Consider the following 25306-nt stretch of genomic DNA (forward strand, 5'->3'; position numbering starts at 1 on the left):
CTTAGGGTGGATATTTTTGCAGTGTATGCCTACTTTCCATTTGATGTGACTATGCACTAATAAAACAATAGGCTAAAAATCAATCTGTCATAACAAAAACAAGAAGTTAGGCGGCTAGGATGTAGGTGTCTAGGCGGCTGCAGATGCGTAACGTGCTCTCCCTTGGTTTATTAGTTAAAGCACATATTCTCCATAATCTCCCTCCATAGCGCTCCTCTCAGAGCAGTTAATTGTGCGTCCACTCTATCGGGGTTCGCGATAATAATGCATTAAGAGCCGTGCCTCTTTCATTAAAGTAGAGTTGGGAAATGTGAGCCCGCCCCCTTCCAGGAGTAAAAAAAAAACAAAAAAAAAAACGATTATTTCTCCTCGCACTGGGAGAGGAGAGGGTTTAGGGAAAGACTCGGTCAGGATTGTGGGAAGGAACAGAAACAGCCGCTCAACATCACCATCAGCTCCAGACGTCCAGCAGCAGCAGCAGCACCACCTCCACCTCCACCTCCACCTCCGCCGCTCCACCGGGTCCCTCTCCGCTCACCGGCACTTCGCAGGGAGACCAGGCGAAGCGTCCTCACCGCCTCCTGAAGACGCACTTTCCGACCAGACAGAGAGAGAGAGAGAGACAGAGAGAGAGAGAGAAAGAGAGAGAGGGAGAGAGAGAGAGAGAGAGCGCGCGAGTAGTTTTTGATGACATTATAGAGACTCATACCACATACTGTAGGTTCACTTTTTTCCCCCCTCTCCTCCCGGCGACGTCCTCTGCTGAGTTGCGCTCCTGGATTTAAGTGCGTCTTGGCGAAGTCCGTCCCCATCAAGCAGCGGCTTCAACCTTCCTGTCATTCGGCTGGACCAAACAACCGGGGGACCGCTTGTAATATCTCCCACTTCACCCGGACAAGATTTCATGCGAAATAAAGTAAGTAACGCGCCACACCACCTGCCACTTACTCGCAGATATCCAGAAGACACGTTGCATCTCGCTGAAAAAAACATCAGATGATCTTTATTTATCTCATAAGGGAAACTTGTGGGCTATTTTGATGCACGCTACCTCCCCAACAAAGTACAGTAACTGCGCCTATTGATTTGTTGTGACCCTGATTAACTTATCTCTATGACAACTGTGCCATATAATTACACCCATGGCATCAAATAGCTGTTTATGGTCTATTAGGGGAGTCGAGGTCTGACTCGTGTTTTAGTTACTGTCTTACTGTTGTTTCGACCTTGTAGTGTAGCTTTCTCTTGTCCACATGCAGGCGCACAGTCCCAAAGCCACAGCTACTGAACAGGCTCCCCTCCTTAATATAACATTCCCCTTAATAAACCCGGCTCTAAAGCTAAGGTGGCATTTGAAAAGTTATTATGTAGTATAAGATGTAGTAATAGCCTACTTAATTTATACTATTAACAAATTAATCATATGGAAAACTTAGGAACTTAATTGATGAAAGTAGAAAATCAACAAATATATGTAGATCAAAGGTTATTCATTTCTGATAATTTGTTTCATTGAGGCAAAAGTTATAGGGAAACATTGCATGGTGTTAAGATTATCTTTTTAAAGTAAACTGAATATACTTTTGGGGCAGTAGTTTACACAAAGTGCACTGAGATGCACTGCTGAACTAAAAGCACAATCCAAGTTTTCAGTGCATTTTTAATGAGCTAGGGCACAATTTACATTAAACCGGTTTTGATAGCCCATACCCACTATCATAAATATTTCTGAATAGAGCGCTTAGCTGATACAAATATTGATCTTTTCCAAACTAACGTACAGTACAGTGTAACCCACCTATATGTGAACATAAATTCATGCAGACCAGAGACACATTGGTAATAGTGCTGTAAGAACTAAGTCAACGCTTTGTCTGAAGCCTTTCCAGGCTGATAGAGAAGGTTAGGCGTGCTCAAGCTGGATCTCAGTAATTTTCATCTCTGTGACTTTGTGACTGAAGTTGTTTAGCCTAATTGCACTACAGGGAGAACGATATATTTGTGGTGACTTTAGTCCAGTCTCTTGTGTCTCATTTGAACCTGTTGCAGAGGATTAATAATGACACCTTAATTAACCTGTGGCAACTTTCACAGGTTGCAGCTTTAGAAACGAAAATTGTTCTGTTTGTTTAAAAGTGTGAATATTAGGCCCATTGATTACAGATGCAAATGAACTAAGGATTCTCATAATATTTAAAATTGCCACTGTACACTTCATTTTATTTTTGCCCAATTGTGGAAGAGGCTAGACGTTGTGCATTTAACTCTGCTTAATGTTTGACCATATAAAATATAACACCCATTTTGCTTTGAATAAGTCACTATAAAGTTCATTAACAATTTTATAACGTCTAAAAAATAAGTGAGAAGACTGTCCATATCTGTTAAATATCCTTCAAAACTTTTTAAAAATGCTATTAAGGTAGAGATAGTTGAAGTTTCCCAAAATTAATTAAATTTTGTAATTATAATCACAGTACATTTTGAGATCTCTAAGAACTAATATAGATTTGAAATACAGCGTATTAGCAGGGCATTGTGAGGGCACTCTGGAAAAGTACAGACAATTTTTTAAGTGGTACGGTGTTGCTGCCTACTACATCTACTTAATTTATGACTCTATGAAAAGCCTACTGTATAGCTTAAGTTGTTTATTGCTTGATTGATTTCACACCAAGTTACTTTAATTAGAGAAATATACATGATATATAGATATATACAAAAATTCAGATGGATATTATCATCTAGTGAACTGTGCATTGTCCACTTACGTTTTTACAGTCCTTTATGTTGCGTTATATTAATTGTTTATTCATGAAATAAATTTGGCAAAGTCTATTAAAAGGTTTTACACATAGCCTTCTCTCATCTGCCCATCGTCAATGAAGTTGTTCTGTGTGGCCTGTCTGGCCTGTTGCTCTCTTGGGATTTAGCGTTAGGTTAATCCGCTCAGAGGAAGGTGAGCGCTCACATGTGGACCCACGATTACACACAGAGGACTCTCTCAGCCAAGCTCTGTAATCTCAGAGCCCCTGTACACACACACACACACACACACACACACACACACACACACACACACACACACAGAGACACACACACAGGCACAGACAAACATGCAAACACACAAACGCACACACAAATGCATAGACAAAAGCTTGGTCTCTCTCTCTCTCTCTCTCTGTTTCTCTCTCTCTCGTGCACACACGCACACACACACGCACACACACACACACACACACACACACATACACACACACGCACCAACACCCACGCTCTCTCTGGCCTGCGCTGCTTTGTTTCTCTTATTCTTCTAAGACCTGTCCCTCTTGACAAATCATTTGGGATTTTGGCCGCTGATTCACAAAACCAACAGTGACAACACACTCTTACCCTTCTCACAGAGAGGGATTAGAAGGTCACGTGTCTCTGTGATTGGCCAGGGCATTGAGCCGATTGTCGGGGCACTTTGCTGTACACCAGGGGCTCAGTAAAGCTTTAGTTAAGTGAAGGGAAGGGACACATTGTGTGCCATGGTCAGGGCTTTGCCGTATCTTGGAAAAACCGCTCAGACAAAGGCAGCGTGGGAGGGACTGTTGCTAATATCTTTAATCATAAATTTCTAATATTATGCCCATAAATATGTGAATGCTTAGATTTACTGGTGGGCTGAGACCAGCAGGACCAGAGAGAGAGAGAGTAAGCTTCTCTAAGTGCATGCAGTCAAATTAGGGAATTTGTCGAAGGCTTGCTGTAAAATGTGTGCTATCAAGTTTAAAAAAGAAGGGTAAAAGTATACCACAGTGCTACTTCTGATCATAGACATTTTACTCTGTACATAAGGCACATTTCAAGATTCCCTCCTCATGGAAAACCAAATCTATGAAAACATTATTCTTAATGGAAACATCAGAAGCCTTTACGTTTAAGCAAATAATTTAATAGCCCCTTTTGCTATGCTTTAATGTTTTTTTCACTAATGGTTTCAAATGTTTTGGAAGGGGTTTGCAGAGTTTGCTCAGTTAAACATCAGTAAAACACTCTCATTTGCAGATTGCAGTTTGGCAAGATCTGGTGGTAGATACTGAAGTACTGTAATTGGACTTCATGCCCTTCGGCTCGAACAAGAGGGTAATATAAGAGGCAATTCTGGAGAATCATATTTACCTCATATATAGGCGGCTACACAATATCTTACACCGTCAAGAGACATCCTTGTATACTGTAAATGATGCGGTCTATTTTGGTTTCAGCACTCTCGTATAAATGTGATAGAGCACACCGAAAAATTCAAAGACGATACACTGCAAGACAAGCTCTTTCTTTTTTTAGTAAATCTTTCTGACACAGACAGTGTGAAGGAGTTAAACATTTGCTTAGAGTAACCGTTTTCTTGTCTGTGTACGAGCAGATGCAAATACTTAGGTTTTATGGTAACTTTAGGGCTTGTTGTAGTCTCAACTCTTGTTTATTGTGTAAGGCAGGTGTTCCCTCTGCTGCTACATGGGAGGAAAAGTCTTCTCTTTTTTTATTTTCATGCATTTTTTATAGTACTAATGAAAAGCATCAGGCTCGACCTCACCATGTGTTTATTTACTCATTTAGAACAGATCTCCCTTTCATTGTCCTAACTGTTGTGCATGTCAGAAATTTTTACCCTTGTGTTTCTTTGCATTGTGCATCTTCATAAGAGCTGCAATTACTCATGAAACTTAAGAAAATAATCCCAAGTAAATAACACAGTCCTTGAATGGTTTATGGTGGATTTGAATGCATATATTTGAATATGTCCTGGTTTTTGCATAATGATGCAAAGTCTTCTTCTGTCTCTATCTAGTAATTAGCGGTGACGTTCAGCAACTTTCTCTGTGCGCTGTAAGTGGATGGGGGTGTATGGGGTTTGTTCACTGGGGTGTTAAAGATCACAGAGGAATATATCAGCCTTTGATGTTTAATTGTATTGTAAAACACATTTTAGAATATTTCTGCATAAAGTAGACTTCTGGCTGTGCTGTGCTTTGTGTTTGCTGTTTCTTTGTGTGTTTGTCTGTCAGCGTGCTGTGTGTCTGGGAGGTTTTGTGTGTGTGCGTGCGTGCGTTCAAGTTTGTGCCTTGTCTCTATCTGTCTGTCTGTTTGCGTGTCGGAATGTTTGTGCTTTTGTGTTTGTCTGAGTTTTTGTGAGGTTGTTGTTGGTGTGTATTCAAATGAAAATGCGTGTATTTCTTTCTTTATTTTTTTCTTTTTTTTCTTTTCTCACACAGAAGAGGGTATGATTTGATGTCTGGGACGATGGAGCAGTCTGGAAAACAGTGTCAGTGTGAGGGCTGAAAAGACAAACTGAGAAGACAGATGCATAGAGAGAGAGAGGGAGAGAGAGAGAGAGAGAATGTAGACATAAAATGAATAGAGCTGAGGTGAGTTATGAGCAGAGAAAGAGAGCGTCTGGCCTCTGATCAGCTAACCGTCATTACAGAGTGATGCGGCAGTGATGTAATGCTTAACGGTCACTGGACTAGATGAACAGGACGTCCTGCCTCCTCTCTTCCTGTTTCCTCTTTCCTGCCTGGCCCGTCGGTCATTCCGGCAGCCGTCGCCTGCTGGGTGGTCCGTACTCAGCAGTACTGACCACACAATCATATCATCAGCAGCAGCAGCCCACCTAAAGAGACACCTAAAACACCTCGCCATACTTTTGAGGCCTACTCCCTGAAATATTTGGATAGGGAGAGAGTCCTGGGAGGCGAGGAGGCTGGAGGAGTGCAGGGAGCAGAGGACTTTGGGCGATAAGAGCAAGAGAAACATTTAGAGAAGAACAGAGGCTGTTTTCCTTTGTCTAAACACTGGATGGCTCAGACTGAATGTCACGCCATCAAGACTGATTTTTATGAGCGGTTCTTTCTTTAAAATGAGATGATATGATTCAATTTTGTTTGTACAGTACATGCGCATTAGTGCCAAAGTTTATTAACTTCCCCAACAGTCACTCAGACACTTTTTTTAGCCGCTTTCCTGTGAGATTTTTTCATTTTAATTTGATATCACACTAACGCAGGCGGCTGTCCCGCATGTAGCCTCATCTCTAATGCCAGATACAGTGTGCATCTGTGTTGCCTGCCCTAAACATGTTGTGCAATAAAACTGGAATTAACTGGGAATCCTTTTTATTTCAAGCTAGAGGTGTGAGTTTTAGGGGTTAGGGTGAGGGGGAGCTGTTTGCTGTCCATGTACATAAACCTGGCGAATGGGGGGCATGTTCCATGATAAAACACAGTGCCTGACCTGTGCATGGTGAGGGGCAACTTCTTTACCCCCCCCTCCCCCAAATATATTTTCAGAGAGAGAGAGATCCCCCCCCCCCCCCCTCCCCTCTTTCACCATCTCCCTTTGGTGTGGCACACCATTTGGACTACGCCCAATGACCAGAAAAAAAAAAAAGAAAAAGAAAAGAGGTGTACAGAAGGAGAGAGAGAGAGAGAGTAGAGAGAGAGAGGAAAAAAAAAATGTAGAAATATTTTCCAGTGGCTGTAATTTATCTTTGTCACGGCTGCAACATAGCCGAGTCATTCTGCAACACGGTCCGGTGAGACGCACAGAGGTAGCTCTGTGCCTCGGCCTCACACAAGCTCACATCCATCTGAAACCCCCGCTCACTCGGCTCCCCCAGCCTCCGCCGCTGCCGCTGCCGCCACCGCTCCCCCGTCCGCGCCGCCGAGCTCCGCGCCGCTCGCTAAAGCTACCGGGTATTTTTAGCAGATCTTGTGTTCACAATGGATTCAGAGGAATAAGGGGACTCAAATTCTACCCGGTCAGGCTTTTGTGTGATGTTGTTCTTGAAACGAAACATCGTCGCACTACATTTCCACTAATAGACAGCGCAATTGATATATCTGTCTCTTTGCTCTGCTCCAGCGAGGAATATTGCAGTCTTGAATATGATCCTTATTTTACAGCACGCTGGCGCAGAGCCACAGATATTTGGGCATAGCCTCTAACATCAGGAAGTTCCCCGTTTAACTCCGAGGGGACCGTTCTGTTGAAAACGTTGTTAACACTGTCTGAGTCGAGCAAAAGCTGTATAGGAATCCATGGTCAGGGCTCCCCTCTTCCGCAGAGCACACAGCTTAACCAGGCGGTGTCCTGCCAAAGTCCACACCAGTGTTCCTTTCCACTGTCATCTGTGCCATTCCCAGACCAGGGGCCAGCCTGTGAAGAATGTGTAGCGCAGGCCTGTCTCGAACGCTTAAAGTGCTCGGCCCGAAATTAAAAAAAAAAAAAAACTGTAGGAAGAGAGGAAGACAAAGAAATGTGTAAAAAAGAGAGGGCTAGAGAGAAAGATTCAGCTTGGCTTAAAGTAATGTGTGGAAATACAGGAAAAAAAAATCTAAAGAAAGAAAGAAAATAATCTATATGATCTGTATAGTTCTGTGGGTGTTTTAAAACTTTTCAGCTAATTGGTTTTGCAGTGAAACACAATTAACAGAGCCGTGAAAGGTTGAATATTACCTGCGATGATGGTTATGAAAAAATGAATCAAATTGGTGAATTTCTATCACTTGGTAACTCATTTAAAATAGTTTGGAGAATGTTTTTTTTTTTCGTTACGCATAATTACATACATAACAGCAGTATTTAGCGCCACATGGGTAGAGAAGGGCAAAGCAACCCCCCACCCCCCCCCCACCCCCCCCCTCCATCCCCCCCTCACCCTCCCTCTCTCTGTCCATTTTTTTTTTTTTTTTTTTTTTTTTTTAACAATTTTTCGGCCCGGCTCCTTCTGTACTGTGATGTATGGCTTTTCCTACAGTGGCTCTTCCAAAGTGCAGCTCGTGATGTCATTAATTTTATTCATACTTTATGGATGCTCTGTCTGGAAAAAAGCAAAGGAGAGAAAGGGAGAGGGGCGATGTGAGGAGATAGAGAGAGAGAGAGAGAGAGAGAGAGAAGAGAGAGAAGAGATGGTGTTGCGGAAGGAGATTTTCAGTGCAGTTGCATGTATAATGAATGAGGGGGCACTTTGTTTGAAACTCCAGCCCGGCGCTTCACTTCAAGGTTTGCTGGGCAGAGTGGGGCCTTGTGATCTCACACCAGCCACTCTCTGGGCCCTGCCAATAGATGCTTTCACCTGGCACTGTGGTTCGACCCAGTGGAAAAACAAATAACCTTGTGTGTGTGTGTGAGAGAGAGAGAGAGAGTGTGTGTGTGTGTGTGTGCACTGACAATGGAACAAGGGTTGGGTGGAAAGGGTGAGGAGCGGGTGAGAGAGGAAAGAGGTGAGGAGCGAGAGGAGAGGAGAGTTTGTATAACAGCGGCGGTGCAATGACGCCCAGACGATACCGAGGAGAATACTGGCACCCAGCCCACACTTCCTAAATAGTGCTCTCTACAGAAATAGCTCAGCCTTGATATTGACTTTTGTCTGCAGGGTGTATGTGTGTGTGTGCGAGGGAGTGTGTGCGCGTGTGTGCGCGTGCGCGAATGTATGTGCGCGCGCGAGAGAGAGAGAGAGAGAGAAAGAGAGAGAGAAAGAGTTGGGTTCATTGTCTATAAAGGAGTTTTTCACTTTTTTGGTCTCTGTTGCACGGTTCATTTTTGAATGCAGGACTTTGTGCGGTGTAAATCCATGTTTTTTGTGCTCCTATGGTATGTGTTTGTGTGTGAACCGGAATGTGCGTGTAAGGGAGCGAGAGAGAGAGAGAGAGAGACCTTTATTATTTGGGATAAAAACGGCCTCCGTCTTATTTTTGGCCCGGTGCTGGACTCATGGTTTTAAAAATAGCTGAGGAAGTGTGGGGGATACCTGTCGTGGCTCTAGCCTCCCTCCGCCAGAGTCCCACTGCCTCCACGTCACATCCACCCACCAGTAGCCCGCTCCCTCTCCGGGCTGCGACGGAGCAGCCCCCTCGGGGGCCGAGCAAACAGGATGGGACTCGCATTGAGGGTGTGAGAAAATCAGTCTCCGGAGTAATGCACAAAAGACCTTCCAGTTCAGTATGAGCAGCCTTTGCTGACACTGTCAGATTTTGGTAAAGCATGAATAAAAAAAAAAAAAATTACATGTTAATTTCTTTTTACAAATACTGAGCACAGTACAAAGCTGTAAGAAGAGCGTGTCAAGGTGGCAACATAATAGAATTGCTTCAACATGAGAGCTGTATTTTTCCCGACAGTTAGTCTATGAGTGTAAGGTCACAGGGTGATTTTCTCTCCTCTTTGCCATCTGTGTGCCGAGGTGTCGTGTTAATTTCATTTCTCCGTCTCAGGCATGTGCCATTTGAACAGCAGTGAGAGTGTTAACTTTCTCTCTCTGCCTCTCTGCTATACACTGTTTCCCTCACACTCTGCTCTCACTTGACTTATGGGATGATCTGGCTTCGTGTTTCCAAGGGTAGTGAGAGCTCTGAAATGACAGTGCATTCACCGAAAGTAATTGCCAGAACAAACTATTGCTTTGCCGATAACGATGGTAAGTTTGAAACTAGGACCAAATTATGATGTGATATGACTGTTGATACTAGCAGGTAACTTAGTAATGAATAAATAAATGAATAAATACATTAAAAAAAACAAATAACTAAAATTTTTAGTGACTCATTTGTGTGGTCCGATAGCAGTCTTGTGGGTTCTTGCCTCATAATTACTCAAGCAATTTATTCTTCAAGAGCTCCTGCCTTTATATTCCTCATTCGAACTATCTAACTACCTGGCCTTGAATCCATATCATCTTCCTGAGATGCCCTTTACCCGTAAAACTTTGATCCGGTATCAAAGTATCTGAGTGTGTGTAGTACAAATTAGAGAGACAGTACACATGCAAAGCCAGTAATTCTATTACACACAAGCGTCATCCCTACAGCATCCTAGCCTGGGTTATTGCCCACCCTCTGAATGAGTGGCACTCTGCATCATGGCCCTCATAATACTGGCCCCATAATCATATTAAGAGAGAGAGAGAGAGAGAGAGAGAGAGAGAGAGAGAGAGAGAGAAATGGAAAGCTTTACTGCCCTTGGTGGACCGTCTTTACACAGCGAAAGAGAAATATATTTTTTTTTTTTTCCAATGTGCTTTTTTCCCCTCTCTGTGAAGGGAATTGTGCTGCCTGTTATTAATGTGCTTTTGACAGCTTAATTTGATAAGCGGGCTACTTGTTAAAGAAGCCTAGGATTGTTCTCATAGAAAGAACACGCATTTTTTTTCTCCCCCCATGTTCTTCAAAATGCTGCCGCACAGTCTGTCGATGACCCAGTTCTGAGAGATGGTCGAAAACAAGGAAGAGCAGTGCAAAATCCACAGGGAGAAGGAAGGAGAGAAGGAGAGAAGGCAAGAGGGTAGAGAGAGAGCGAGAGAGAGACAGAGAGCGAGAGGGGATACTATAAGTAAGAAAGGCACTTGTGGGAAGTTAACTCAAATCCTTTTCTTTCTTCTCTCTTCCTCCCTCCCTCCTCCTCGCTCTCCTCCTCCTGCGCTGAGCAGCCTACCTTCTTGGGCTGCTCTTCCCTGTAGCCTAATCGGAAGAGAAACGCTGGGAACGATAACGGGGATTAGCTTCCGATGCTCGCTAGCTCCCCTTGGTTAAGTACACGTGTAATGAGTTGTTTATTTGGGATAATGCACAGTAGGCGCAGCAGAAGCCCAGAGCTGCCCTCTCCTCCCTCCTCCTCCACTCACAGACACACACACACACACACACACACTGTAGAGATATGTACATATGGATGAAGAACACATTCAGTCACACTGTGCTGTACATGCAACATTGACACATGTGCACAGGTATGCGGCAACAGACACACACACACACACACACATATATACAAATTCCCACACGCAGCTGTAATACGGGTCACTTGCTGCGTCGGGTTGGTCAGAGGGAGAAAGGGAAGCTAGAGGAGTTGGAGGGGTGGGGTGGGAGAGTGGGGGGCGGGCGGGGTGGTGGTGGTGGGGGGGGGGTAGAGGGGACTGTGTAACGTTCTCAGACCATTCCTTGGGTCATAAGGCCTGGGGATTTTTCTCAGGGTGAGGAGAAGAAAAAAAAAAGCCCTCAATGATATGAGAAAAAATGAAGGAAAGAAAGAGAGAGAAGGAAAAGAGATATGTTGTGCCCACCAGTGTGTGTGTGCGTGTTTGTCTGTGTGTGTATGTGTGCATGAGAGTGCGCGTGTGTCCGATGCTCCTGTGTGTGCGCGCGTGAGTTTGTGTGTGTGTGTGTGTGTGTATATATGAAGTGGAAAAAGCTGTTGCCTTGTGGAGGGGACGTGCTCTGCTATCATTAGCTGGGGGGGTAGGAGGGGGCAGGCGAGGTTATGTGAACGGTGCAGCTGTGCTCGCAGCAGAGGGATTTGGGGGGGGAGGGTGGGGGTGGGGGTGGGGGTGGGGGTGGGGGTGGGGTAAGGGGGGGGGGGGGACTCCAGGCAGCCAGGTCCTTCACTGAACCACCAGCTCACAACGCAGAGACGAGAAGAGACGAGAAGAGAAAAATGCAACCATGCAGTGAGCCTTGTGAACCAAACACATACACACACACACACACACACACACACACATACACACAACCCCTCCACCCCCCCGTCTGTCCGCCCGCCGTCCCTCCGCCCCCCCAAACTCCTTCACTCCTCCACTCCTCCACTCTAGCCCTTTACTTCCCAAATAGGAAAAATAAATAAATAACGATTGATGCTTGATGGCGAGGATAAGAGTGCAAAGGAGAGGAAGAGGAGGAAAAAAGAAACAGTCATGATTTATATATACTGTAGCGTATGCCTTTCTGTGGGCCATTTGCGGCTTTCTTTGCCATTTTTATCTCTGGCATCAGTAGAAACCGCTTTCATTCACTTAGAATGGTAATTGGGATATTATTTAGAATAATAATGACAAGAATTTTTTATTTCCAAACGGCTGAATTAGGAATACAGAATCATTATTCAATTTTTATGCCTTTTTTTTGGGGGGAGGGGGTTGGGGATTTCCCCATGACTTGGCGTACAATTCCAAATCACTCAAAATTTGTTTAAAGCTTCCTGGCTGAAAGAGTTGAAGCCCGCATAGCGAAGGATGGCACGGCAGACGAAGGCCCGAACTTGCCTGTCAGCCTGTGTGATCAGTTGCTGTAGAGAGACGAGGCAGAGGCGGCTGAGAGACGACAGAACACAGAATGGCATCGCCGTGCACTGCTAATGCATTCAGCCTGCCACCGTATCCAACAACAAGGCAAAATATCACACAACTCACTTCACAAGATGTTCCTACAACAACAACATCAACAATAACAGACATAGAAATGCACACACACGCACACATACACACCCAGACACACACACACACACACACACGTCAGCTGTACACAACAGGCATGCAACACATGCATAAACAACCACACACAGCATGTTAAAAACCAACCATGAGGAACAAGAATTTGAAAGCAAACAAACAAGTCAGAATGTAAGCAACTTGTTTGAAACTTTGTGACAGAGAAATGAAACGGAAATGAAAAACACCTTTTGTTTTATGAGAGAAGGAGCTAAATTGCTGTGGTGCACCAGACGGTCACATTTTGAGACCAAAAAAAAATAAAAAAAATAGTGGAAAAAAAGAAGAAGTGCCTGACAGGTTTTAGCGTAACTGTGAACTACGTCAAACACAATGGTGTGCGCTGGGCTAAAAATAGACCCCAGTCAAACGACGGTGGTGTTTTGGCAAAAGGGGTCATCTTTGTGTGATACAGTGGCCCTCACTATAGTCACGCACTGAGAGCGGAGGCACACTGCCAAGGCTTGTAGCTTCGCAGCAGTAATTTAATATTTGTTTGTCTCTATTATTTTATTCTCCCCCTCTCCCTCTGTCTCTCTCTCTCTCTCTTGCTCATGGGGGTTAAGTAACAGTAAGCTTTATCAGATCACTGGGGCTGAGGTCGCTTTCAAACCTCTCTTTGCCATCTTGATTTTGTGCAGCTGTGCAGACTCTTTAATCATACGCTATCTTTTTTCACTCTCCCTCCCCTCCTCTCCTCCCTTCTTCTCGTCCTCCCTCCTCCCTTAACATATGTTAATTGGCTGCTTTCTGTGACAAATTACGAGCGCTCGCTTTGATGAGGTCGGGTTGTGATGGTGCGGGGAGTGGAGTACAGTGGAGCTGCCAGACCCTCGCCGGTTCCCCCTTAACCACTCCAAACAGGAGCGCGGCACCCAGCCGATGACTAATGAGAGGCTTGGACTGGGTCTGGCCCGGCTCTGGCCTTGGTGGGGCCACTCCCCTAAACAGAGGCTGATCTGTAGGTACTGTATGCCGCCACACGCCCTCCACACTCCATACAACCTTTCTCCTCATGCACCCCACCACCAGCGCTCCTCTGGGAACTGTAAAGCACTGTGAGAGTGTAAGAGTACAGGCTACTGTGCTTACAAAGATTCAGATTTTAAAAGCTTTTGTATGGCACCTTGTATATGTTATGTACCTTTTTTATTTTAGCGAGGGGAAAATATACTTTGCAATAGCCAAATCACTTGTTGTTTCAGTGTTTGCGTCTGATTTGTTTGCCTTATTGTGTTTTCAGCTCACCAAGTTCGACTTGAAACAGTGCAAAAGGGGAACATAAATTATAGATGCAGGGCATACAACTTGTGTCTCAAGTTTACATTGAATGTGTGTGTGTGCGCGCATCTGTGGTGGAGAGACACTGCCTGGAAACATTACACCGCCCTTGCTTAAACAAACACTAACAGTGGAACAATCTCTGTTTAATGATGTGTAGCATCAACAGGGCAACAATGCTCACCAATAATCAGCACAATCAGCTTGCGGTAACCAGAAAAGGGAAGAGCAAACCTGACATCATGCTAGCAGGACAGAGTTTTTTTTTTTTTTTTTAAGCATTGGGTAGGGGGGTGCGGAATCTGACTCTTTCCCTTCCTCCATCTATCCTACCCTCTTACCTTTTCTACCCACCATCTCCTCTTTTGCTCTGTCTCTCTCTCTCTCTCTCTCTCTCTCTCTCTCTCTTGCTCTCTCTCTCTGTCACAATCCCTCTCTCTCTCCCGACTCCACGATCTAGGTTACTCGGTTTCCTAGCGGAGCACAGGGACCGGAGGAAAAAAAAAAAAAACAGAAGGTCGAATCTATGAAGGACATCCTTGTTGAAGTGTGCAACCTTCTACTTCTCTGCAAATTACCCACACGCTGTGCACAGACTCAATACAAAGCCGTGGCACTCACTTCAGCTCGGCAAGGCTGTGACCATGAGATGTAATGCTGTTGGAGTGTCACATAAACAGGCAGAGGCAATGTTGTTCAGAGTCTAAGCTGTTTATGATTTTGTCGTTTTTGCTGTCTGTGGGTTCATTTTGTTCCATCAGTGCTCGCATGCGCGCGCGCACACACACACACACACACACATGCACCCAGTGCTCGACAGAGTGACACCGGTGACACTGGTCATGATTAGTGTCTGTTTTATTGATTTATTTATATCTCCTAACTTGAGACACTCTAGCCCCCTCTCTCAGCATAGGGAACATACAGTATGTCTTAACAGTAAGGGGGATGACCGAAGTTAAGTTAGTCTATTCCCCGTGTGTTACGGATGGCACATTATATGCTATCTTTTTTTTTGCTTTAGAATGTGTTCCCGTCTTATCAGGTTCAATATTTGCATGTTATTGCCGTAACTTCAAAAATAATAAGTTCACGTAATAGTATCATTGCGGTATCCAAATTTGCTGATCAAGCAAGAGAAGGACAAATCGTAAATTCCACAACTTCCCCGTAGATCTGTCAGTCGTCTCATGCTCACTTACTTACAGCAAAGACCCGAAAAAAGGAAATCAATTTATTTACCCCTTCCCATAAGCAAGTATGAAGTATGAAGTATGTGAAAACAGCACATAGGCGAGCGTGCACGCACATGCCCAACAAGTTTACACACACAGACACACACACCCACACATGCACACACACTTAAAAAGGTGACAAAAAGAAGCTGGTGGAGAAAAATAGGAAGTAAGCTGGCGCCCGCATGGTTGCATGAGGGTTAGCCATGTTAGCATTAGCCTGCGGGCCTTAATTGAGGCCAGGAGGGAGCACTTAATAATTGCTGTCAGAAGATCAAATTTAATTCTCCTCTCTTCACAGCCACCACTGCTGTAGGGTAGAGTGAAACAAATTGTCATCAGAGATTTCTAAATGAACAAAGCTTTTAATTAGGGTGATTAGAATGCTGTGGCAAAGAAAGAGAGTAAGGGCGGCGGGGGGGCGTGTGATGAAATCATCAGTGGATCGTCTAACCATGTTGTCTGGTGTTGATGCAGCGGGGTCGGGGGGGTGGGGGGGACAGTCGGGGGCGCGCGGCTACTGGGGTGTTTGCTGTATCTGAACACAAGACAGTGTGGCCCGGCACCTATAGGCCGTAGCCTCAATCTCAAACCCCCGGACACACGCACGCAGTCACATGCATGCACACTCACCCCGCCTTGCTGGAGAACATTGCTAACATCCTGAGACATTGTCATACTCGGCAGGGAACATAATTGGGTGAATATGTCAGTGCTTTGTGTGTTCTTAGTGACATGACTCCCGGCTGTTCCTGTGGGGGCTGGGTGCTCATTGAAGGGTTTATACTGTAATTCCGCTGCATTGGTTCTCTTGTTCATTATTATTTTTTTCTTTTTCTTTTTTTTTTTGTTGTTGTATGAAAGATGTCTCATAAATTGCGTTGGTTGATGTGATTTGATAAATAAGCTGTAAAGACGTCCAAATGCACACAGGGAAATGCCTGTGTGTGTGTGTGTGTGTGTGTGTGTGTGTGTGTGTGCGTGCGTGCGACCATTCATGTGCATGTGCGTTCATTTTCTGTTCCAGTCCTTCAGTGTCGGCATCTGTCTGGTGGTTGCTTACACCTGGGTCCTGTAGTGTACGTGGCAACATGTGAATAGAGGCCGTGGTTTACACACATTGGAAAACATGACCTCCGGCACAGCTTTGTAAATGACAATGGCTGGAAAGAGGCTTGAAAGTTTGAGAGAGAGAGAGAGAGAGAGAGAGAGAGAGATCAAGAGAGAGAGAGAGAGAAGTGAAAGAAAAGATGTTGCCTTGTTGATTAAGTGAAACTAAAGTCAAGTTATTCGTGTTTAAACGACGGTTGCGTTCATCACCACAATCTGCACTGCTTCCATGTTCAAAACCACCCCAATACCTTTCATTTTCCCCTCTGCCCATCTCCTCTCTCTGCTTGCAGCTTGTACTGTGCTGCCTTTATTGAGTGGCCTGTCTTGATTTTTGTTTCTATGCTCTTTCCTATCTCTGCTTTACTTGAACATGTCCATTGCCCCTCCTTTTGCTCATGCCATGGAAAGACTGAACGCACTCAATGGTGATTCATTCCAGTCTTTCCGGGGCCTCTCCGAATTGTGGCTCGCCCTAACTTCTGCTTTTTCTTCTCTTCTCCTTTTTTTTTTCTGATACCTCTTTTTTCCACTTTGGCACAAGGGTATGTGTGTGGCAGGTTTGTCATTGCGGTCCTCTAACTATGTTTATCTGTTTATCACTTGTGGACATAAGCCACTGTCACAACAGCAAAACAGCTGACAATCGACAGGGAATGTCTTTTTAACCACTGTGGCTACTCTCTCTCTCTCTCTCTCTCTCTCTCTGTGTCTGTCTGTCTAGCTTTGTCTCGCTTTCACGTGCGCCCTCTTGCTTGTCTGCCTTTGGCCTGGCAGCTGCAGCTTTACAGCCCTTGGCCTCCTTTCAAAGGGGAGGTTGACGCATTGTGTCAAGTCCCTTCGTCCTTGGGGAAGTCAGCAATGGGCTATGGAAAGATGGCTCTCACCTGTCTCCATGCTGGCTCTGACGGATGGCTACCTGTCTCCATTGCGGCTGTGATGGCCCCAAGGCCCCTGTTTGCTGGTGCTGAGTGAGAACTGCAGCTGCCCAAACGAATAGCTCCCTCTCCCTACCCTACTCCTCATCATACTTCCCCCATGCCGTAATATCAGAGGACTAAAATAGGCAAAACTGTACTTTTTGCCACAATAAAATAAACATTAAATACCTAAATAAATAATATACCACTCCATTACCTCAAAGTCATATACCGTTTCTATCCAAGAGAGGGAATTATATAGGTGATTTGCTCTCGGAACACACAACTGCGATTAGAGAAGACACCACTGGGTAGAAAATGGATTTCCTTTGGTCCCGTAATAGAATGCCACAAAGACATAGTGGGCTAGTAGGAAATACTTTGCCAGTTCCATTGATTAAATAAGGTACGAGACAAATAAATTCAACGTTGTAAGATGTTTGACAATTCTCTTATATTACAAATTTGATGAAGAGTTTTTCCCACACTTGATGAAAAAATATATATACAAATCTAAATATTTTTAGACTAGAATTTACATGAAAAACTGACACATCAGAAGCAAATTTAGACACATCATCTTCCCTGTATTCTCTCCTATTTTTTGTTTCTTTTTTATGCACTTTGAAGGCAGGTGTTATTTTCTCTAACAATTGCTCTTTCAGTGGGAGAGATGCAGTTTAGAAATGTTCAAGCAATTTCCAGCTGATTGCTGTTGCTGTGGAGGACAACCATTGCAGCTGAGGTGCTGAAAGGATGGCCTGTAATGAAATGAAAATGCTTTTCTCAAAGCTAATGCTTTAATCTTGTATTGCACCACTCACACCACAGGGCCCTTTTCACCCAGCACATCCTAACAAAAACATGCTTCCAACAAAATTTTATATGAAGATTGATTTTTAATGTCTGTGGTCTTTTCTTCAAAAATGACTATTTTCAGAATAAACAAATACTTTGCACAGTAAAAAGTTTTCCTTTCCCTCTCTTTGTTTCTTTCTCAACCATTTCCCAGTTAAGGTTTCACAGTCACAATAATGTGTGTCCTGTTGCATCTTGAGAAAACCCAAAACTGATGGAATGAATGTTGTGATTATTTTTTAGCTGAAAAGATTTCCCTAAAATATCAAAGTATTTTAGTACCGTTGGCCATATAAAGACAAAGGCCTCAAAGCCATATTTCAGGGAACTTTCAGGGAAAGTCAAGCCTAAAATGATCTCCCAAAGTAACCCAAGCAGATCCAGAAAGCACGTTGTTTCTGTTTATCTCTTCTCTGCTTGTCTTCTGGTGTAGGAGATGTTAGGGAAGAGTGGCGAGTTTTGATTCCCAATTTATGCTCTGTGGACAGAGTGATTTAGGGAAGGAAGCACCTTTAGCACCTTTGATTGTCTGTGGCTGCTGATGTCACATCCTTCCGCTGAGCTGGCTGTGTGTGTGTGTGTTTCCTGTCTTTCTGTCCTCCAAGACCCCAGGGCAGAGCTGTTGGATAGGAGGATAAGAGGGGGAACAGTGCTGCTAGAGTCTCATTAGTATGGAAATCAATCAGTTTTAAGTTGAGAAATTGGCCGAATTGGGGTTTGTGAGGAATTGAGAGCTCAACTTATAGCACTTGAGCTGCTACTTATAACGATATACTTTGTTCCATAATGTCAATCACACTTATGAATGCTTGGCACTGTATATAAAACTTATGCCAACCACAGGCAATTGGCTCAGTTTCCTCCTCATCAATAGACAGGTGTCTCAGTTCTAAGGGACATGGAGATTGGAAATAGAATACATGTGAAACCATCTCTGTCTCGCTAATGATCCAACTAAACCATGAGCTAATAGAGAGAGACAGGTGAAGACATATTCCCCAACACACACACACAAGCACACACACACTGCAGCCTCTCAATTTCAAGTTTTAGAGAGAACGCACAGGGGAAAAGAAAAAAAAAAGAAGGAATGAACACATTATACGATGATCCACTGCTATCACCCTAATCCCCAGATGTACATGTTGCTAATCTCTTTAGCCGCTAACATGTTAAATTAGCCCTAATATCTGCTGTGATTCAGAGCCATAGAGGCCCACCTACGCGTGGGCTACCGCCCAGGTTTAGGTCACTCTTCTCCCCCCAGCACTCGTAAAGGATACAGACATTAGGGTGGGGGTGGGTGGAGGAGAGGGGAGGGGGGGGGGGGGGGGGTGGGCGGCGGGGGGCGGCAGTGATAGCCATTCGTCACCCTGCCTATCTCGCTCTGACAGATGGGGAGTGCGACGTGCCACATAGAGGAGTCACTGCCTGTAATGACATTAGAGGCACAATGAGACCTGATACACACTTTTCTGTTCCCCTTCTGCCTGGCCATCGACTCGCTCCTCCTCTCGTCTCTGCTGCGATATCTCCATCCATCCTTACAGGAGATAAAGTGCTGTCTACTCCTCTTTCTCCCTCAAAAGCACACACATGCACGCTCACAGAGATGTGCGCACAAACACATTCGCACATATACCGACACAGGCACACACACCTATATACAGAAAAACACACACAAGAAACCACCAAAAAAAAAAAAAAACTTAATGTTCTCCGGATTAAGAGAAAAAAATCTTCCACATGACAGAAATGCTCAAGGAAAAAACGGAGCCCTGCGAGTGTGTACTCACATTCAGATTGTATTTGGAAAACTATATTAAAGCGCGTTTTTTTTTTTTTCGTCCTCCTCTTCAAGGAAATGGGAGTTTATTTAAAAAGAGAGAGCGTTTATTTAATGTACCATACACCTCCTAAAAGGTTTACTTACTGCAGTGTAATATGTTATTTCAAATCCTCACAACCACATTTCCTAGGAGGATAGGGGATACTGGCGTTATATATTTTTTTTCAGGACACATGCTATTACCAAATGTGTTGCAGATGTACCATGAGCCGAGGCTGTGCAGCCGAGGTGGGGTTTCTTGGAAAAACATCGCCAATCCTGTCATGATAAATCACCTTCCCCAATTTGCTATAACATGTGTAGAATTAGGATTCGAGAATATCAGTGTCAGCAGAATTCTGCACACATAGTGTTTACAGGAGCGCTAGTTTCAGTTTTATACCGTCCTTCACAATTCTCTGAATGCAGAAATAATCTCATAGATGATTGTGTGCAACTCTTGTTCTTGGAATTGAAGAACATGTGCATTTCTTCTCCGTCACGATCTCTCATCCCTCCTCCTGTGCTAGCAAAACCTTCTCCATTTGCACCATGCAGCTGTCTTTCAAAGTGACGAATTAGTCCCGGGGATGAGTCAAGGTAAAGTTCCTCTTTTTTTGTCGCCCCTTTGATACAGTGGAGTCGTCTTCGGTGCCTGTCCTCAATAACAAAGCCACATTAACAAGCACCCTACAGACCGTCTATTAGAATGTGAAAAAGCGCCATGTGCTGTATATTAGTTTTTAGTGACTAAACACTTGGGAGAGAGGCGACCTAGAATCAAGCCTTGTGGTGCACTGAGTGTATATGTTCTCATCGTCCTCTCAGCTCCACTTCTGAGAGAGAGAGGAGAGAGAGAGGAGAGAGAGAGAGAGAGGGAGAGAGAGAGAGGGAGAATGCTCATTAGATCTATGTGCTGAATCGCTGCTCCCTCTCCATCTCTCCCGTCCTCCCCCCACCCTTCATCCCCCTCTCTCTCTCTCTCTCTCTCTCTCTCCGTCCGTCTGCTTAACAGATGGGAGGGTCGTGGGTACAGCTCTTCCCCTCCCCCTGGAGAGGCCTGGTGCCTGTTCAAAAAGATCCCTCTTTCTGCTTCCCTCCGTTTCCCTTCTCTTCCTCTCGATTCCTCTGTTTCTCTCTGCTCTCTCTCTCTCTCTCTCTCTCTCTCTCTCTCTCTCCTCCATTGTCACCTCTCCAATTCAAAGCACAGAGAGTTGGGACCCAGGATATACAACAAGCAGAGGAGCAGCCATTCTCCCTCTGTCTGCTCGGTGCCAGTCTGCTCTCTGACCTTAGTAGCCCCCCCCCCCCCCATGCCAAACCCACCCTCCACCCCCCACCCGCTTCCTTCCAGTTACCATGCCAGTGTGAATGCAGCAGGCGTATACCATTAGACAGGCTCAGCAGAGGAGATAAAGAGAGAAACACAACATCTTTTTGGTCTGTTCTTCCCTCTCCACATCTCATTCCCTCACTCCCTACGCCTTACTTTGGGATTAGTAAATTGGCTTAATGTGTTAAAGCTTGTTAGTTCTTTCTCCCCCACCATATCTCTCTCTCTCTCTCTCCCTCTCTCTCTCTCTCTGTGCGTCTTCATTTTCTCCCTCGCTTTTTTTCCCTCGCTTTATTTGCCCTCTCAAGGTCAGGTGTCGGTGTCAGTGTCTCGCAGAAAGTCCCCGCTGCGGATTGCTGCCCTGTGCCAGTTGACCACGTTCAGCAAGCAGCGCATGTTGCTGCATTTCCCTCTGTTTTTCGCTGTCTCGGCGTCACAAGGCTAAATTGGATTGAGTGGCTCAGTGGTAATCTGTTAAGTTAACTGATGCTCGCCGTCCCTCTCCGCCACGAGGGAAGGATAGAATAAGGAAGAGGAGAGGGAAGAGAGCCCGATGAGGAGGTGGGCACTCTGTTCTTAGCCAGGAGCGAGTTGCCTGGCACTCATATGGGACGGGGGCGGGTGTGAGGAAAAGGGGGAGGGGTGGTGGTGTTGTTGGTGGTGGTGGTGGTGGGGGGGGTGAAGTGGGGATGGAGGGAACTCATGTTGTTGTGTAGGAGGAGGTAGAGGAGGCAAGAGTGAGAAGGGGGGGGGGGGGTACCGACACGGGGCTAAGCGGCAGCAGAACCTCACCTCGGGGAGCGTTGGCTGGCGCTAGGAGCCAAAGCAGGGATTAAATGTTCAGGACACGGGCTTAGTCTTAGTGTTAATGTTACGTAAGGCCTAAGGTGTTGCCCCAGCGGCTGTTGACATTGAGAGGTTCAGCTCAGCTCAGCTCAGCGGGCTGTGGGAGGAACGAGGAGGAGGTGGAGGCCAGGAGGCAGGGATCGCAGAGGTAACGCCTCCTTGTTTGGAGCGATGCCCGGGCCTGGTAGTGTTGAGGAGGAGACTGGGAGGAGGCGATGCTGTCAGCTTGTGATTGAGGTACGCCGGCTTGATTGATATCCTTGTCTGGCTGTCCTGTGCCAAGCGCCTTAGTGTTGGCTTGTAATCCTAGTTTGTCTGACAACATCCTTCTTCTTTTTTTTTTTTCTTTTTCCTTCTAGGGGGCAGCTCTTTGTTTTTCTGTCTGTGGATGGGTGTGTTTGTGCAGAGCAATGCTAAAATGTTTTGGATAGCCTCTGAAGAGCTGCCACAGAGTTATTTTAGATTTTGTTATTATTATGATGGTGCAGTCCGGCTGTTGCAAAAGATGGGTTTGTGTTTTTTTGTTGTTTTTTTTCTCGTTTTTGCCATGAGTGGGCGTATTCCAAACCATCAACCCAGGAAGTTTTTTTGTTATGCATTTCATTGTTGTTCAGACTATACTATTGTTGCACACTGGGTTTTACATTTCTTTAGTGTGTGTTGGATGTTTTTGTTTTTTTTGTTTTTTTCAAGCAGAGCATTTTATGATAATACAGCAAATAATAAAATTAAAATTCAGTGGCAAAGCATTTATTCTTTAATCCATAGTGGTAATCCAAGGTTGACTACATTTAACCCTAACTAACTCTTATGAGATGCCCATACTACTGACTCAATAGAACAGGTACATTGAGTCAGTGTTTTCTGTTGCAAGTGAGATGATCTATTAGTTACTACTGCTACTGTAAACCAGGTCCTGGCCTGTCCCTAAGAACCACAGTATCCCTGGTTGTCCCTATTACGCACTTTCATTATCAATGTCCTCCTCTCTAGCACAAAGAGGTCAAGTGCATAGCAATGTGCTGCGCTCACTACAGGGGTTTGGAGCTTTCTTGTGCTTTCTCATGCATGTTACTCAATAAATACATGGATTCAGGTTAGGGGAAGATAAAAAAAAAAGGAAAGGAGGAGGGAAGTGCATTACAAGGTGTGTATGTGAGTGTGCAAGAGAGAGAGAATGTGAGAGAGACTGAGGGAGAGAGAGCTAGAGAATATGAGAGGGAGAGAGAGCTAGAGAATATGAGAGAGAGGGAGAGAGAGAGACTGAGACTGACATGTCTTTTGGTGAAGCGGTGTCGTCTTCCACATCAATGTCTGATGCTTGTGCTGCCAGGTGCCGGAAATCTGGTTCAGAAAGGAGAGAAGAGAGAAGAAGGGGAAAGTAGAGAAAAAAAGGCAGGGTAGATGGAGGATTTTTTTTTAATGTGACGGCGCTGACAGCTCCCCTGCATTGCACTGAGCTTAAATAATGGGATGCTCATTTGCATAACGAGGGACGTTATCACCTCTACTGTCAAAAGAAAACACAACAACAGTTCTTCTGCTCCTCCCTGAGATAGATTGGGTTGGCCTACTTTAGCACTCTGGAGAGATGCACTAGAGCTCTGGCTTAGCCAAGCTCACACATGAACACGCACACACACACACACACACACACACACACACACACACACACACACACACTCACGTGCACAAACACACACACACACACACACACACACGTGCACACACAGTCACTCGCTCACGCAAACTTTTTGGAGCGCAGCTTTCTTCCTCGCACATGCAGTCCAGCTCAGCAGCCACTGGCCTCAACTCCTCAAACACAGGTACACACACACACACAAATGCACAGATGGACACACACACACATGCACTCATTGACATACAATACCCAGCTGGTTCAAGTCCTGTTTTACAAGTTCATGTTGGAATTTTGTGTTTGATTTCTGGCTCCAAGAAACATCCATATTTTAAAAGATCACTCTTGGCTCTTTTTTTTTTTGTTGTTGGCTTTGTTTTGCCAGAACGTGGCAAGACTACGCTAGGTTTTACATCTGTATTCTATCCTGCGACTCACGTCTGCCATTTTGGAGATGAGCCGCAGATAGAGTAGAAAAAGCTGTGTCTGGCAGTTCCACTGTCAATACAGTGCTGTTTCGTGGGAAGAAACAAAATGTATTTCTCAGTCTGGAGGTAATGTTACAGTGTTGGTGATTAGAGCGTTTAAGTTAGCGGCACTTCCAAAACACTGTCAAACTCTCTGTGAACGAGGCAGGATCCTGACAGCGCTGTCTCCTCTCATAGTCGGTGCCTGGGAAAAAAATGCAAAAACTGATTTGCATGATATCGACAGTGAAAAACACAGCAGTTCTCACAACATTGTTGACAGATTCTTTGTCTTTCTTCACCCTCCCTTGTGGCTGCCATGATGCCACTTTTATTATTTTTTCTCTCAGTATTTTGCCATATTTCATTTCACTTAATGCTTATCCCCCCCCCCCTCCCCCTTTCTTTCTTGCAGGTACGGATGCAGGAATCTTTGAATTGATTGGTGCAAATAGAGAGAAGAAAGAAGACAGATAAAGGAAAAGCAGAAGAGGAAAGAGAAGAAGAGAAAGAAGAAGAAAGAGGAGAAGAAAGCATAAAGTTCTTTTGGAAGAGGAGAGAAAGAAAGAGACGGGGACGATGGGGAGGAAAAAGATTCAGATCACGCGGATTATGGATGAACGCAACAGACAGGTAAGTCCCTTGGGGATGGGAGGATGGATGAGTATGAGGGTGGAGGAGAGGAGGGGTGGAGGAGGGGGGAAGGAGAAACACCCTGCACCCCACATAGCCTTCAACAATGAAGGTCTTCTGGGAGTCTTGGCAATATGTGAATAGGGGGACAGAGAGGTGTACGCGGGGATAGCACAGTTATTGCTTTGGGTAGAAGGGTTACATTGGCTTATAATGGCAGGGTTGTTTCCCTTAAATCTAACAAACCAATCTGAGGGTGGCAGGAGGATTTTCGCCAAAAGGGATTTGCATGAGAACATTTGTAGCTCTCAAATCCCATTCTGCATATCACTGCCCGCTTTGAGGACTGCGGCCTACACACAACTGTAGCACCCTTCACACACCCATCCTCTCACACCATGCCACCCACTTTAGCTCATTGGCAGTGGAATATTACCGTGTGGCGGGGGAGGGGAGGGGTTAACATAGGAGGGGCAGGGTGGGAGAAAACATAAACAAACAACCAAACAGAGATGGGATGGTCCAAAGTGGCGCGTAGCTGGAATAGCTACTGGACTGGACTGGGCCAAGAGGGTGGAGATGAAGGAGGGCCTGAGAGACAAACACTGAAACAGTATTTTTCTTTAGCTAAATCAGTAACAGAAGGACTGCTGTAGTTTTCCTCTGCATAGCAGAACAGATATCGATGCGGCTCGGATGCATTTCAAATCCAGTGATTAGAAAAGATAAATCCCAGTCAAAGAACCAACACAAAAGCAAAATAATAGACATTCATTTCAGAAACAGCTGGCATTACTTGGGCTGCAACTGGAGAGAAAAATGATAAGTTGTGGACAACAGGATTCAGGCAGA

General features: G+C 44.9%; 1 protein-coding gene across 2 annotated transcripts in view; it reads left to right on the forward strand.

Annotated features, from left to right (window-relative positions):
• The first annotated feature begins 524 nt into the window (after window positions 1-524).
• mef2cb (myocyte enhancer factor 2cb) overlaps window positions 525-25306 on the forward strand; it is a 61904-nt gene continuing 37122 nt past the window's right edge. For both annotated transcript variants that reach the window (XM_071899813.2, XM_078285056.1), the window contains exons 1-2: window positions 525-916; window positions 24237-24454. In XM_071899813.2, coding sequence (XP_071755914.1) covers window positions 24401-24454 — 54 coding nt within the window. In that variant the 5' untranslated portion in view covers window positions 525-916; window positions 24237-24400. The remainder of the gene's footprint in view (window positions 917-24236; window positions 24455-25306) is intronic.

This window comes from Centroberyx gerrardi, chromosome 8 (assembly GCF_048128805.1).
Source record: "Centroberyx gerrardi isolate f3 chromosome 8, fCenGer3.hap1.cur.20231027, whole genome shotgun sequence".
NCBI lineage: Eukaryota > Metazoa > Chordata > Actinopteri > Beryciformes > Berycidae > Centroberyx > Centroberyx gerrardi.